Genomic DNA, 15,139 nt, shown 5'->3' with positions numbered 1-15,139 from the left:
ATATTATATTATATCATATTAACAAAATATATTTATATTTATTTTTCTTTTTTTTAAATTATACTTTCTTTTCGCTAGGTTATTTATAAAGAAATATATACATATATATAATATGTGTGTCATATTAAAATTTATAATTATTTTTACTATTATATAAAAGATAAAAAGTAAATTAAATATGAAAAAAATATATAAATTAAATAAATAAATAAATATATATATATATATATATATATATTTATAAGTTAATACCAAAAAAATTATTATTATATATCTTATTGAAAAGAATTAAGTACACATTTTTCTTGATACATGTGACATAAACATAATTTACATACATAAATATTTAATCATACCATTATTTTTATAACTTATTATTTTATACATATTAAAAAGGAAATTATATAAATATTGACATATACATATATATAATATAATATAATTGTATTTATGTAGTAATATTATCATTATTTTATGATAAAACAAAGGGGAAAAAAAAAAAAAAAAAAAAAAAAAAAAAAAAAAAAAAAAAGAACAAAACTAATGTTAAATAATACCACATAGGTATGAATTAATATAACCATATAATTGTTACACATAAATATTTAAAGGTTTTTCTTTAATTATATATATATATATATATATATATAATATTTATATATATGTGGTGCTTATAATTTCAATGTACTAATAGTAATATCCTTTTATATCATTTGATTAAATATATATGGAATAATTCCCCCCTATATTTTTCTTCTTTTTTTTTTTTTTTTTTTTTTTTTATAAATTATTAAAATGTCTGAGTATAAAGTTAGCAGTATTTACTTTTCACGCTCTAATAAACTGTTAATATTAATGTGTGTGATTTTTTTCTCCTGCTCTACTCACATATTTAAGAATGTTTTTCCTTTTCTTTTTATGCTTACAGGGATAACAAACCAACATGCAAATATAAATGTCTATGTTAATAAAATTGGCTCGTGTGATATAAGTTGTTATTTAGACAGAAATATGGAATATGAACAATATATACAAAATAAAGTAAAAAAAAATAAAATAATAAATACAAACATTGATTGTAATAACAATATAAAGAATAATCATCAGTGTAATATGATTAATGTATGTTCTGATGAATTATATAATGATAGAGATAAAAATAAGGAGAAACGTTTATTAAACCCTGAACAGGAATATTTTTTTGAAAATGAATTTGGCATTTATAAAATTTGTTACAATAATATAAAGAAGAATTATAATAATTTAAATAATAATTTAAATAATAATACATATAATAATACATATAATAATTCATATAATAATACATATAATAATACATATAATAATTCATATAATAATACATATAATAATTCATATAATAATTCATATAATAATTCATATAATAATTCATATAATAATTCATATAATAATCCTTATTGTAACATGACAGATGATATGGTTAAAGCAAAATATATTGATAAAAATATATTTCATTATAATAAAACACATAATAAAGAATATCAAAGTGCTATAAATAAAGGATCTATATTCTTATACAGTAATATTTTATCATTAATATATTTTAGTTCCTTAATAACTTATATTTTTATTTTCTTTTTTGATTTAAGCAAAAAAAATTATATCATAAACATTTTTTATATTACCAATTTAATATCCCATTGCATTATATTTTTTATATTAAATGATATGCAAATTTTTAACTCTCATTTAATACAATCAAATCCTAATCATATATTTGTAAATGAACACAAAAAGAATTTTTCTCCTTTTTCTCAATCATATTTTAATAGTCATAATAATAATATATCTGTCGAAAATATGTTTAATGGTATAGCTAGCCAAAATGGCAATATAGATAATATATTATATATGGATAAAAAAAAAAAAATAGGAATTATAAATTATTCAACAAATGAAAGAAATAATTTAAAGAATAAATTGAATGAGTTAAAAAATATATCTATATTATATAATATGGATGTGTATAAATCTTTATTATTATTTTTTTATATATATCCAAATAATAATATATTTTTCAATCCATATCTTATTAATATTAATTGGAATACAATGTCTACTATATGGAATGATATATTATATAATAAATTTGAAAAAATTAAAGATATATATAACAATAATAATAATAATAATTTCATACAAAGTATAATAAAAGAAAAAAATAATAATGTTTTAGATATTTTATTTTTAAAAAGAAATAAAAATATATATTATAAAAAATATTTATTAATTCTATATTTTTTCATTATGATAAGTTCAATATGTAGTTGTTATATCAAGATTTATCAAAAAAGAATTTTATATTGTGTATTTTATATTAATATAGGAGTTATAACATCATTTTTAATTTTAATGAATAGTTTATTTAAATTATTTGCTCATTCTTTAAATTATATTATAACTAACCAAAATAGCTTGGTTAATATAAGTGATTATATTTTTTTGTTTTTATTAATAGATTTATTTGGATTATTTATTATATTCTTATTTTCTTATAAATGGTATAATCAAAGAAATGTGTGGACACATCTTCATAAAATATTTTATAATCATAAATATATTGCTTTCTATTTTAATAATACATATTATATATATACTCTTGATACAAATGTTGATAATATTTTAGTATCTATGGATATATTTGGTGATCCTAATGTAACTATTACTTTTTCTGAGTATACAAATTTAGAAAAATCTATTTTTTATGAATATTTTATATTGAACAGATTCAAAAAAAACAAACTCAAAATTTTTGAAATTCCTCAGGACCAATTTCACGAATTGACCACTACGTATAAAGTAAAAGAAAGTGCCAAAAAAAATTATGAAATGGAAATATATTATAAAGATAAAGAGCACAAAAATTTGGAACATCTACATAGTTGTCATATAAATATTGGATGTTACAAAAATTTTCACAGGGATCATCATAACGAATACGATAAGATAAGTGAAGAAAATCCATCCAATTTTTATAATCGAAAACCAAATCATAGTTATACTATGAAACCATATAAAATATGCATAGGATCATTAAACAATATAATAACTCAATCGAATATTCCTACAAATAATGCAAATGAAGATATAAATGAATCACCCATAAATACATCAAATAATAATAAAAATAATAATAATAATAATAATCATCATCATAATCAAAATAATCATCATAATCAAAATATCAATTTTTTTAATTCTCAAAATGAACTAATAAATTATCCTTATGAAAATGAATTTATTCATGAAAATCACGAATATGTAAATAATATGGAACATACTCCAAAACAACAAATTATAGATCATACAATTTTTAAATATAAACAAAATGAGGAAGACACTAATAAAAACAAAATAACAACACAACAAGAAAAAAAGTTATTAAATAAAAATCTTGTTATAACTGATGAATATTTTATAAACACAAATCAAAATAAATATATTATTAACAACGTACAAAATAATAATAATATATACTCATCAAAAGGAATATATTTACATAAATCAGAACAATATGAACAAAAAAATATTTGGGATATGCAAAATACATGTCAAAATGTTTTATCTATACCAGATTATGATGAACAAGATAATCAAAAAAGAAATGAACAGAAAGAAATAAATTGTCAGAAAGATGGAAATTATTATTTACATAATGAAGAATATAATCAAGAAATATATCATAATAATCATCATCATATAAATGGTCATATGGATAATTTAGTTAACCCTCATACAAAAAATAACATTAATAATCATATTAATTATGACACTAGTTATCATATCAATAATCATAATAACAATTTTAATATATTTCGAAACATAAAAATATTTATGTCCTCATTCACCTTCGTTTTCTTCTTTTTTATATTTATATATGCCTTTCTATTGTCAATCATACACATATTTATAAATTACTTCTTTTATATATATCTATATGTTTTCAATATAAATATTTATGTCTCCAACGTATATACAATTATTATGACAGGTGTATCATTAATAGCTATACCATTCTCAGGATATATTATTGATAGCATTGGTGCTTTCCTTTCTCTTCTTTTATGTTCTTCTCTCTTTATCTTAATAGCCATTTCTGGTTCCATATATTGCTATAAGTTTAATTTAAGTAAGCTCCTCAATGTTGAAAATGTTATTCTATGTCAATGTATATATTATGAAAAAAAAAATTGTCTGAAAATACAAACATAAATATAAATATAAATATATATATATATATATATATATATATATTGTTAACCATGTCTTATTTACACATTATACCTTTTTTATTAGATTCTGAAGTTTTGGCTTTTTTGTTCTTCAATCTTATAGGTGATAATATATATATATATATATATATATATGATAATATAAATTCTATTTATTTATTTTTTATTATTTTAATTTTTTTTTTTTATTATTTTATTATTTCATAATAGGCATAAGTCAATCCATTATTCCTACTGTCATCATTTCGCAGATACCTACTCACTTATGGTATAATATTTTTAAGAAATCACATTTTTGTATATTATTCGATTTATAATTTATGTAATCCGTGTATATATTTATGAAAATAATGAATTATAAGCTTTCAATATTTCTTTTTTTTTTTTTTTTTTTTTTTTTTTTTCCCTATAGTGTGAAGAATAACGAACATATAACATCAGCCTTTGCAATATTTGAAGTTGTTTCGATGATAATTATAAGTTTAAATAATTATATCTTTGGTAGTTTTATGATCAAAGAAGGTTACACATGATAAGATAAAAAAAATTAAACTTTTATAACTATATATATATATATATATATATATATATATATTTATATATTTATATATTTTTATATATTTCCTTTTTTTTTTCCTTTTTTTGAACAGAATACTTAATGGGTCTTTATTTGTTATTTTTTTTTACCCTCTTAGTTATAGCCCTGATTTCATTGTTAATAATTTCTATTTATATTAAAAAGAAAAGATATATACATATGTATAAGAATTCGAATGACTATAATTTGGCTCAACCATTGCTTTAAAAAATTAATTTTTTTTTTTTTTTAATATTATTTGTATTTTTTATTTTGGTTCCATAAATGTTTGTTTTAATTTTTTTATTTGATTATTTGTAATTTAAATCTAGAATTAAAAAGATTTTAAAATTCTTTTTTTTTTTTTTTTTTTATTACATAATATATATATATATATGTTATATTTATTTGTTTTGTGCTTAATACATTTTTTAAATAACTTTTTATAATAAGTTAACCAAATCTGGTTATAATGCAATGTAATTTTTAATATATAATTTTTGTTTTGTTTGTATTTTATTTATATATAGAAAAATAAATGAAAAGAAAAATGTGAAAAAAAATAAAAATTTCTGCACATTCTATGGAAAATATATAATAATATATATATATATATATATATATATATTACTTATGAGGAAATTTGTTATAATATTTATAAAATAGACATGTCTATTTTATATAAATATTTAGATATTATTAATAAGAAAAAAAGGAAAACCCAAAAGGGGAAAAAATATAACCATGTAAAAATTATACTAAATAAATGAACTCTATACAATCTATTATATTTTATAATACCCCTTAATTTATAAAAAAAAAAAAAAAAAAATCATAAATGAATAAATATAAATAATATAAATAATATATATATATATATATATATATATATATTAGCTTTATTGTTTTAATAAATGGTTGTATAATTTAAATAAAAAAAAAAAAAAACCTTAACATGTTCATAAAAAAAAAAAAAAAAAAAAAAACAAAACCTTAACACGTTCATAAAAAAAAAAAAAAGTATATTTTTTTATTTTGTATAAAAATAAAATATAATTATATGTATAATAGATTAATTCAAGTATAAAATATTACACAAAACATGTAAATGAAAAAGTACTAATAATTTTTATTTGGAATTTTTAACATGGAGAAACACCAAAACGTTTTTAAACATTAAAAGACAGGAAAAATAAAATATAAAATTTAGCTGTTGTGATAAAATATATGAAATTATATTCCTATAACCAAATAAAAAATATATATATATATATATAATGGTTGTATAATTGAATACAAAGTAATATATATATATATATATATATATATTGGCTAGATATAATAATTAAATATGTTTGAAAATAAATAAAAATTTTTAATTAACATTTTGATGATTTTTAATGATGAAAAGATTCACTCAACATTTATATATATTTTAATTTATACATATTAACAATTTAAGTTATATTATACCCATTTTAATCTATATAATAGTTAACATTTAAGTTGTTATATTTTTGTTTTTGTTTTTGTTTTTGTTTTTTTTGTTTTTTTTTTTCAAAATGTCATATAATAAAACTTATGGAGGACAATTTATGGGAATTGGTGCTGTAGCAAGTAACATATAAAAATATATTTGTATATGACATATAACTCCGTATTGAATTTTTTTATTTTATTTTATATTTTCATTATATACATGGATACATCATGAATATATGCTTTTATGAAAATTATTTATTTTATAATTTAAAGACACATGCAAAATGTTCCCTTCCAATTGGAATAATAAATAAAATAATCACATAGACATATTAATTTTTATAATTCGTTCTTTATAGAAAAAAATAATAACACATCAATGGTTGCAAAAAGGGAATTTAATAAAGTAGAAAAAATTGCTGAGAATAAAAAAGCAGACAAAGTAATTATATCGATAGTTGGGATCAAGTAATATAAAGAAGAAACTTGATTTTTTTCATTTGCATAAGAATATATAAATAAATATATATATATATATATATATATATATATATTTATTTATTTATTTATTTATTTTTATTAAGGGGAATAAATATACCAGAAGTAACCAATGGGCAAATTTACTTTTTTTGCACAGCAATATTTGATAACGATGATGTTAAGATGGTAATAAATAAATAAATAAATAAATATATATATATATATATATATATATATTTTTATTTATTTATTTGATATTTCCTTTTACAGTCTATGGAAAAATCAAATCACAATACTTCTTTGGTTCTAGGAGAATATATCGTCTCATCTTATCACGTTACCTTTGATGAGGAAGTAAAAAATATAAAATAATATACAAAAAATATTTGACATTATAATCTTATATATAAGATTAGGGAATATAAAAATACTTATATGTGTTTATATGAGTTGATAATATTTACTTTGCTTAATTCTCTTTTTTTTTTTTTTTTTTATCAGATTGTATTGAACATTCCAGAAGGTAATAATTTTATAAGGTGTTATGTTTCATGTATTTACGTAACAGAATCTGATGGTATTAGAAACATGAAACTTGAAGGAATAGGATATACTGATGCATATGCTATAAATTATTGCAAGGTAGTTAAAAAATAATCCATTATATAAACATATATATATATATATATATATATATATATATATATATTTATATATATTTATATTTATATACTTTTTATTTTTTTTTATATATTAAGGTATATGCATATTCCTCATGTAAACTAATTAAAGCAGTAGGAGCACCTGATACAGAAGGTTAATATAAATTAATAATATTAAAAAGGAAAAATAATTATACACAAGCATATATCTATATATAATAATAATAATAATATATTTATTGATATATATATATATATATTTTATAGGAAGTCTCAAAATGTCTGTAAAATGTGTCGATGAAAAACATCCATCAGTTGTTAGGGAAGAAACACCATTCAATGCCATAGAAGAATTAAAAAACAGAATTATGATTTGAATGAAAACTATTTATTTTTATTTTTTTCTATTTTTTTTTTTTTATCTTTTCATATTTTATTTTTTTCTTCAATTATACATTTTAACTTTCTTATATTAAGGAAGAATATTTTTTTTTAAGAAATAACGTAAGATAATTTAAATTTTAAAAAATTTCTCTTAAAGCAAAAATATTATTATAGTTTAAAATATATTCAGAATGTTGTAAGGTCATAGATATATTATATAAGCAGTCTAAATCAATGTATATTCTTTATTTGTTATTATTATTTTATTTATTATTTTATTTTTATGTAATAATATTATATTTATATGTTAATAAATAAACTAACTAAATAGAGAAAATGTATATGGTTACACATTATATATAATTATACCGCTAGTTGTATAAGAATACTTTTTGCTTGTGTGTTTTGTAGTTTATTTATTTATTTTTTTTATTTTTTATTTTATATTATGTAATAGAATACGTAAAACCTTCATAATGTAAGAGGACACAAAGAAGTGTAATTTTAAAGATCAAAATAAAATGGAAATGATAAGACCAAGGAGGAAACACAATCTTTCTATTGCATTTTAATAAACCCAAAGGACATAAGAAAAAAAAAAAAATATATATATATATATACACTCTGCATAAGAATATATTTTACAACCACATTTTTATGATAACAACATAATAGATTAAATATAAATGTTTATATATTTAATAACTTCTATAATTTTATTATTTTATAATTTTTTTATTCTTTATTGGAACACAAAATAAGAAAAAAAGAAACGAAAAAGAAAAAGAAGGGATATATATATATATATATATATATATTATATATTGTACATATAAAAATATATATTTATATATAAATACATACATATACCTCTTTACATATATTAAATAAAAACCTTAATAAAATAATTATATAATCATTATATATATTTTATTGTAATGATTCTCTATAGGATAAAATAGGTTCTATTGAATTTCACAATTTTTTCTTTTCTTTTTTTAAATAGTTAATTTTCATATCTAAAAAATATAAGAGGATCAGTAAAATAACTACTATTTTATTTATTATTAAGAGAAAAAAAAAAAAAAAAAAAAAAAAAAAATGTTCCAATAAAAAAAAGTTAATATTTAATATAATATATTATATATATAAAAATACCAAAATTTATAAACCTTAAATAGCCATAAAAAAAAAAAAGATTCATTTTTGAATTGTTAATGATGAAAAGGAAGAAAAACAATACATGTTCCTTTTTTTTTTTCTTTTTTTTTTTTTTTAAAAAAAAGATAACATTATATATGAAGTTTTAATTAATATATAAATAAATACATATTTTTGTAAATACATAAATATAAAAATGTAAATATATATTTATTTTATATAATAAAAAAAATATATATATTACAATTTTTTATAAACTGAAATAATTTGTTCACTTATTTTTTTTATTTTTTTTTTTTTGTGTTCTGTTTTTATAAAAAAAAAAAAAAAAAATATATTATTTATGTATAATAAATAATAAATCCATAAAATGTAATTATTTTATATATATCGAATAAATTATTATATATATTATTATATATATATAATAGCAAGAAAAAAAAATTCTTCTACATAAATAAAATATTATCGTTATATATATATAGGCTATAAATATGTAAAAAAAAGTGTTAGCAATTTTTTTTTTTTTCATGACTTCCCACATTTTATACCATTTTAAACCGTGCATGCTGTTATTATATAAATAAAAAAAAATTATTCTAAATACTAAATTTGTTTTTTGAAGTTGTTTTTTAACAAATTATAACATCATCTAAAATTTATTTTTTTATAATACCCTCCATTTTATTATCATTGAAATATGTATATATATATATATAATATATATTTATTATTAATATTGTTTTTTTTTTTTTTTTTTTTTTTTTTTATATATATATAAGAATAAAATACTCTATAAACTAAAAAAGTTTACTATATATAATATATATTATATATATGTATAAAAAATAAAAAAATAAAAAAACAAGCCCATCATCCATTATTTTTTTACGCATAAAAAAATAAAAGAAAAGTTAAGCCCTATATAAAATATATATAATAAATAAATATGTATGTATATATATATAATATATATGTACTAATATATATTTATAACATTTATATATATATTTATGTATAAAATATAAAAACAACATTTCTGTATTATATAATATAATTATAAAATATATATATATATATATATATATTATATTATAACCTTTCATAATTTTTTTTTCTTTTCGCTTTATTTATTTTTTATTTTTTTTTTTTGGTATATACGTAAAATAAATTTATATATTATATTATATATTTTTTTATTTTTCTTATAACATTTGTATAAATAATATATTTTATTTATATTTGTATATAGTATAATAAATTATTATTTATTATATTATTTATACATATATTTATATATATATATATTTATTATATAATATATATGTTGTTATATAATATTATATTATAATAAACGTTATATAAAAAAAAATGTACATATAAAATATATTAGTACATTGTTTTTTTTTCTTTTTTTTTTTCTCTATATATATTTTTATCTCTTTTTCTAAAAAAATAATATTTTTTATTTATATATATAATAAATATGAAATATGGAATTATTTACATATTTTATTTTATGTTATTTATTATTATATATATATATAATAATAATTCGTATATTTTGTATTTATGAAAAAATCTATAGACTTGTATATATTGTTTATAAGTATAAAACATTATTTTTAAAATAATCCATTTTTTTAGTATAATATATATTTTATATATATGAATATATTTAGACTTACTTTTTTTTTTTTTTTTTTTCCAGATATATATTAATGAATACATGTATAATATATATATTATATATTTTTTTTGATATTTAATTTTATGTAAGTTTTTTTATTTTAAAAATTTTGTATTATTTATAAAAAAAAATACGTATATTTTTTTTAAAATTTAATCCTTATATTAAATTAAAACGAAGAAAAGAACAAGAGAAAAAATATATATAAATATATATATCTTTTTTTTGATGTTATTTTCTACAATTATATATATATATATATATGTATATATGTAACCATGCGTATATTTTATTATCCAAAATATTTGTAAATTTTTATTAAGTATGTTATATGAATACATTTATATATAAATAAAATTTTGTTATATATAAGAATATATTATTTTATTTAAATAATGTGTTCTTTATAATTGTACATCTTAAAAATTTTATATAAGTTTACATATTCTTTTCAAATATTGAACCTTGTTTGTGATTTTAGTATATAATTCGGAACATTATAAAAAAAAAAAAAAAAAAAAAAAAATGAATTAAATTATAATTTTTTTTTTCATTATTATTTTTTTTATTTTTATTTTTTTTTGTGGTGTGCCTATTGATTTATTTTTATTTAGGTTTTTTTGTATATTGATAAGAATAAGAAAATATATATAAAGATTTATTTAGAAATATATATATATATTAATACATTACGTTGTATTTTTATTTTGATATATAATTTTTTTTTTTTTTTTTTTTTGATACGTCTTTAAAAAAAAAAATTCTGTTTTATAATTTTTTTATTATTTAATTTTTTTTTTTAAGTATACATATATATATATTATTTATATATATGTATATATGACATCATTAGTTAATCTGTTATTTTAATTTTGATAATACCAATTTTTATTATTATATTTATTTAATGAAAAAATGACAAGAAGATATTTAAAGTATTATATTTTTGTTACTTTATTGTTTTTTGTTCAAATTATTAATAATGTATTGTGCGCTCCCGATAATAAGCAAGAGGTGAGAATATATATAATAAAACAGTTTTATATAAAATTTTGAATAGACTATTCTAATGTTATATATAAATATATTTTTCATTATAATATATATGTGCACACATATGGAAATTTTAACATCACTTTGTGATATATATATATATATTATTTTTTTTCATTTTATTTTTTTTTTTTTTTATTTTGTAGCAAGGAAAATATTTGAATAGAACAATAAACATTTTAAATGCGGGAAAAAATATAGCCAAAAGTTATGGTCACAATAAATTAAAGCCTATACACATTTTAAGTGCCCTAGCCAAGAGTGATTATGGTAATAATAGAGGGACAAATTGAATAAATAAGGATATATCTATATCTATCTATATATATATATCTATATATATATATAGATAGATATATTATTAAAGATATGTCTTTTTTTTCTATAAAATTTATATTTCTATATTATTTTTTTTTCAACGTATTTCTTTTTTAATAGGTTCAACTCTATTTAAGGAAAATAATGTTAATGCCGCTAACTTGAAGGAATATATAGATATCGCCTTAGAACAAACAAGAGCGGGAGCGGTATGTATAAAAATAAAAACATTTATTATATAATATGAGCCATATGGCTGTTTCTCAAATAGCTATTTAAAAAAAAAAAAAAAAAAAAAAAATTAAAAGAAAGAGAACCTGTACAAGTCATGTTATTTCTTTATTTTATTTTATTATTTATTATTTTTTTTTTTTTAAATAGCTATTTGAAAGAAAAAATTTATAAAATATATAAAATCATATATATATATATATATATATATATATATTTATTTATTTATTTATTTATATTTTTAATTTTTTATATACTCATTTTCATTTGTACAATAATATTAATTTTTTTTTTTTTTTTTTTTTTTTTTTTATTATAATAGCCATTGGATAATAAAAGCAAAATTGTAAACTCCGCAGAAGCTAAGGAAACATTAGCTTTAGCTGAAGCTGCTGCCAACAAATACAAAAGTCCCAAAGTGGATGTTGAACATTTGTTAAGTGGATTATCAAATGATGAATTAGTAAATGAAATTTTTAATGAAGTATATTTAACCGATGAAGCCATTAAAGCAATATTAAAAAGTAAATTTGAAAAAACGAAAAAGGATAAAGATGGGAAGACAGGAACTTTATACATTGAACAATTTGGTTCCAATATGAATGAAAAAGTAAGAAATGGAAAATTACAAGGTATTTATGGAAGAGATGAAGAAATTAGAGCTATTATTGAATCCTTGTTAAGATATAATAAAAACAGTCCAGTTTTAGTTGGTAATCCTGGTACTGGTAAAACAACAATTGTTGAAGGTTTAGTATACAGAATTGAAAAAGGAGATGTACCAAAAGAATTACAAGGATATACTGTTATTAGTTTAAATTTTAGAAAATTTACCTCAGGAACATCATATAGAGGAGAATTTGAAACAAGAATGAAAAATATAATTAAAGAATTAAAAAATAAGAAAAATAAAATTATTTTATTTGTTGACGAAATTCACTTATTATTAGGAGCTGGTAAAGCAGAAGGAGGTACAGATGCAGCTAATTTATTAAAACCAGTTTTATCTAAAGGTGAAATAAAATTGATTGGTGCAACAACTATTGCTGAATATAGAAAATTCATAGAAAGTTGTTCAGCCTTCGAAAGAAGATTTGAAAAAATTCTTGTAGAACCTCCTTCAGTTGATATGACAGTAAAGATTTTAAGATCTTTAAAAAGTAAATACGAAAACTTTTATGGCATTAATATAACAGATAAAGCCTTAGTAGCAGCAGCAAAAATATCAGATAGATTTATAAAGGATAGATTTTTACCAGATAAAGCTATTGATTTATTAAATAAAGCTTGCTCCTTTTTACAAGTACAATTATCAGGAAAACCTAGAATTATTGATGTAACAGAAAGAGATATAGAAAGATTGTCATATGAAATAAGTACATTAGAAATGGACGTAGATAAAGTATCCAAAAAGAAATATAATAAATTGATTAAAGAGTTTGAGGAGAAAAAAGAACAATTAAAGAAATATTATGAAGAATATGTTATTACAGGAGAGAGATTAAAGAGAAAGAAAGAAATTGAAAAGAAATTAAATGATCTTAAAGAATTAACACAAAATTATGTGTATTCAAATAAAGAACCACCTATAGAATTACAAAATAGTTTAAAAGAAGCTCAACAAAAATATTTAGAATTATATAAAGAAACAGTAGCTTATGTTGAAGCAAAAACACACAATGCAATGAATGTTGATGCAGTTTATCAAGAACATGTATCCTATATATATTTAAGAGATTCTGGTATGCCACTTGGTTCTTTATCATTTGAATCATCAAAAGGTGCATTAAGATTATATAATAGTTTATCTAAATCAATTATTGGAAATGAAGATATTATAAAATCATTAAGTGATGCTGTTGTGAAAGCAGCTACTGGTATGAAAGATCCAGAAAAACCTATAGGAACCTTTTTATTTTTAGGACCTACAGGTGTGGGTAAAACTGAGTTAGCAAAAACATTGGCTATTGAATTATTTAATTCAAAAGATAACTTGATTCGTGTTAACATGTCAGAATTTACAGAGGCTCACTCTGTTTCTAAAATTACTGGTAGTCCACCAGGTTATGTTGGTTTCAGTGACTCTGGTCAGTTAACTGAAGCAGTCCGAGAAAAACCTCACTCCGTTGTACTTTTTGATGAATTAGAAAAAGCACATGCCGATGTCTTTAAAGTATTATTACAAATATTAGGAGATGGTTACATTAATGATAATCATAGAAGAAATATTGATTTTTCAAATACCATTATTATTATGACATCCAACTTAGGAGCAGAATTATTTAAAAAGAAACTTTTCTTTGATGCCGACAATTCAGGTACTCCAGAATACAAAAGAGTTATGGAAGATGTCAGATTATCTCTTATAAAAAAATGTAAGAAAGTATTCAAACCAGAATTCGTTAACAGAATTGATAAAATTGGTGTATTTGAACCATTGAATAAAAAAAACTTACATAAAATAGTTGCATTAAGATTTAAAAAATTAGAAAAGAGATTAGAAGAAAAAAATATACAAGTATCTGTTTCTGAAAAGGCTATTGATTATATTATAGATCAATCATATGATCCAGAATTAGGAGCAAGACCTACTTTAATATTTATTGAAAGTGTTATTATGACCAAATTTGCTATTATGTATTTGAAGAAAGAATTAGTAGATGATATGGATGTATTTGTTGATTATAATACTAAAGCTAAAAACTTGGTTATAAACTTATCAAAATCGTAAAAAAATTGGGCACATATAAATATATAAATATATATATATATATAATATGTGTGTAATTTAAAAGAAAATTTTTTTTTATAATTGTTTTTTCATCCTAAA

The 15,139-nt window shown here is 17.8% G+C and overlaps 3 protein-coding genes across 3 annotated transcripts; all 3 read left to right on the top strand.

The window, feature by feature from the left end:
* Positions 1 to 795: 795 nt before the first annotated feature.
* Positions 796 to 5,076, top strand: PGSY75_1117000 (putative membrane protein; the record flags this gene model as incomplete). Its single annotated transcript, XM_018786291.1, has 5 exons — positions 796 to 4,168; positions 4,336 to 4,374; positions 4,482 to 4,539; positions 4,684 to 4,793; positions 4,922 to 5,076. 5 exons carry the CDS (start codon positions 796 to 798, stop codon positions 5,074 to 5,076), a joined length of 3,735 nt encoding a protein of 1,244 aa, XP_018641086.1.
* Positions 5,077 to 6,410: 1,334 nt separating this feature from the next.
* Positions 6,411 to 7,849, top strand: PGSY75_1116900 (hypothetical protein; the record flags this gene model as incomplete). The annotated part of the gene is made up of 7 exons (XM_018786290.1): positions 6,411 to 6,465; positions 6,690 to 6,798; positions 6,915 to 6,996; positions 7,081 to 7,164; positions 7,312 to 7,452; positions 7,569 to 7,626; positions 7,740 to 7,849. The coding sequence occupies 7 exons, from the start codon at positions 6,411 to 6,413 to the stop codon at positions 7,847 to 7,849; spliced, it is 639 nt and encodes a 212-aa protein (XP_018641085.1).
* A 3,773-nt stretch (positions 7,850 to 11,622) lies between these two features.
* PGSY75_1116800 (heat shock protein 101) lies at positions 11,623 to 15,040 on the top strand (the record flags this gene model as incomplete). The annotated part of the gene is made up of 4 exons (XM_018786289.1): positions 11,623 to 11,721; positions 11,907 to 12,030; positions 12,199 to 12,287; positions 12,632 to 15,040. The coding sequence occupies 4 exons, from the start codon at positions 11,623 to 11,625 to the stop codon at positions 15,038 to 15,040; spliced, it is 2,721 nt and encodes a 906-aa protein (XP_018641084.1).
* Positions 15,041 to 15,139: the final 99 nt, after the last annotated feature.

The sequence above is a fragment of the Plasmodium gaboni genome, chromosome 11 (assembly GCF_001602025.1).
Source record: "Plasmodium gaboni strain SY75 chromosome 11, whole genome shotgun sequence".
In the NCBI taxonomy this organism is placed as follows: domain Eukaryota; phylum Apicomplexa; class Aconoidasida; order Haemosporida; family Plasmodiidae; genus Plasmodium; species Plasmodium gaboni.
The sequence above is the reverse complement of the archived record's forward strand: the minus strand, read 5'-3'. Positions and strand labels throughout refer to the sequence as shown.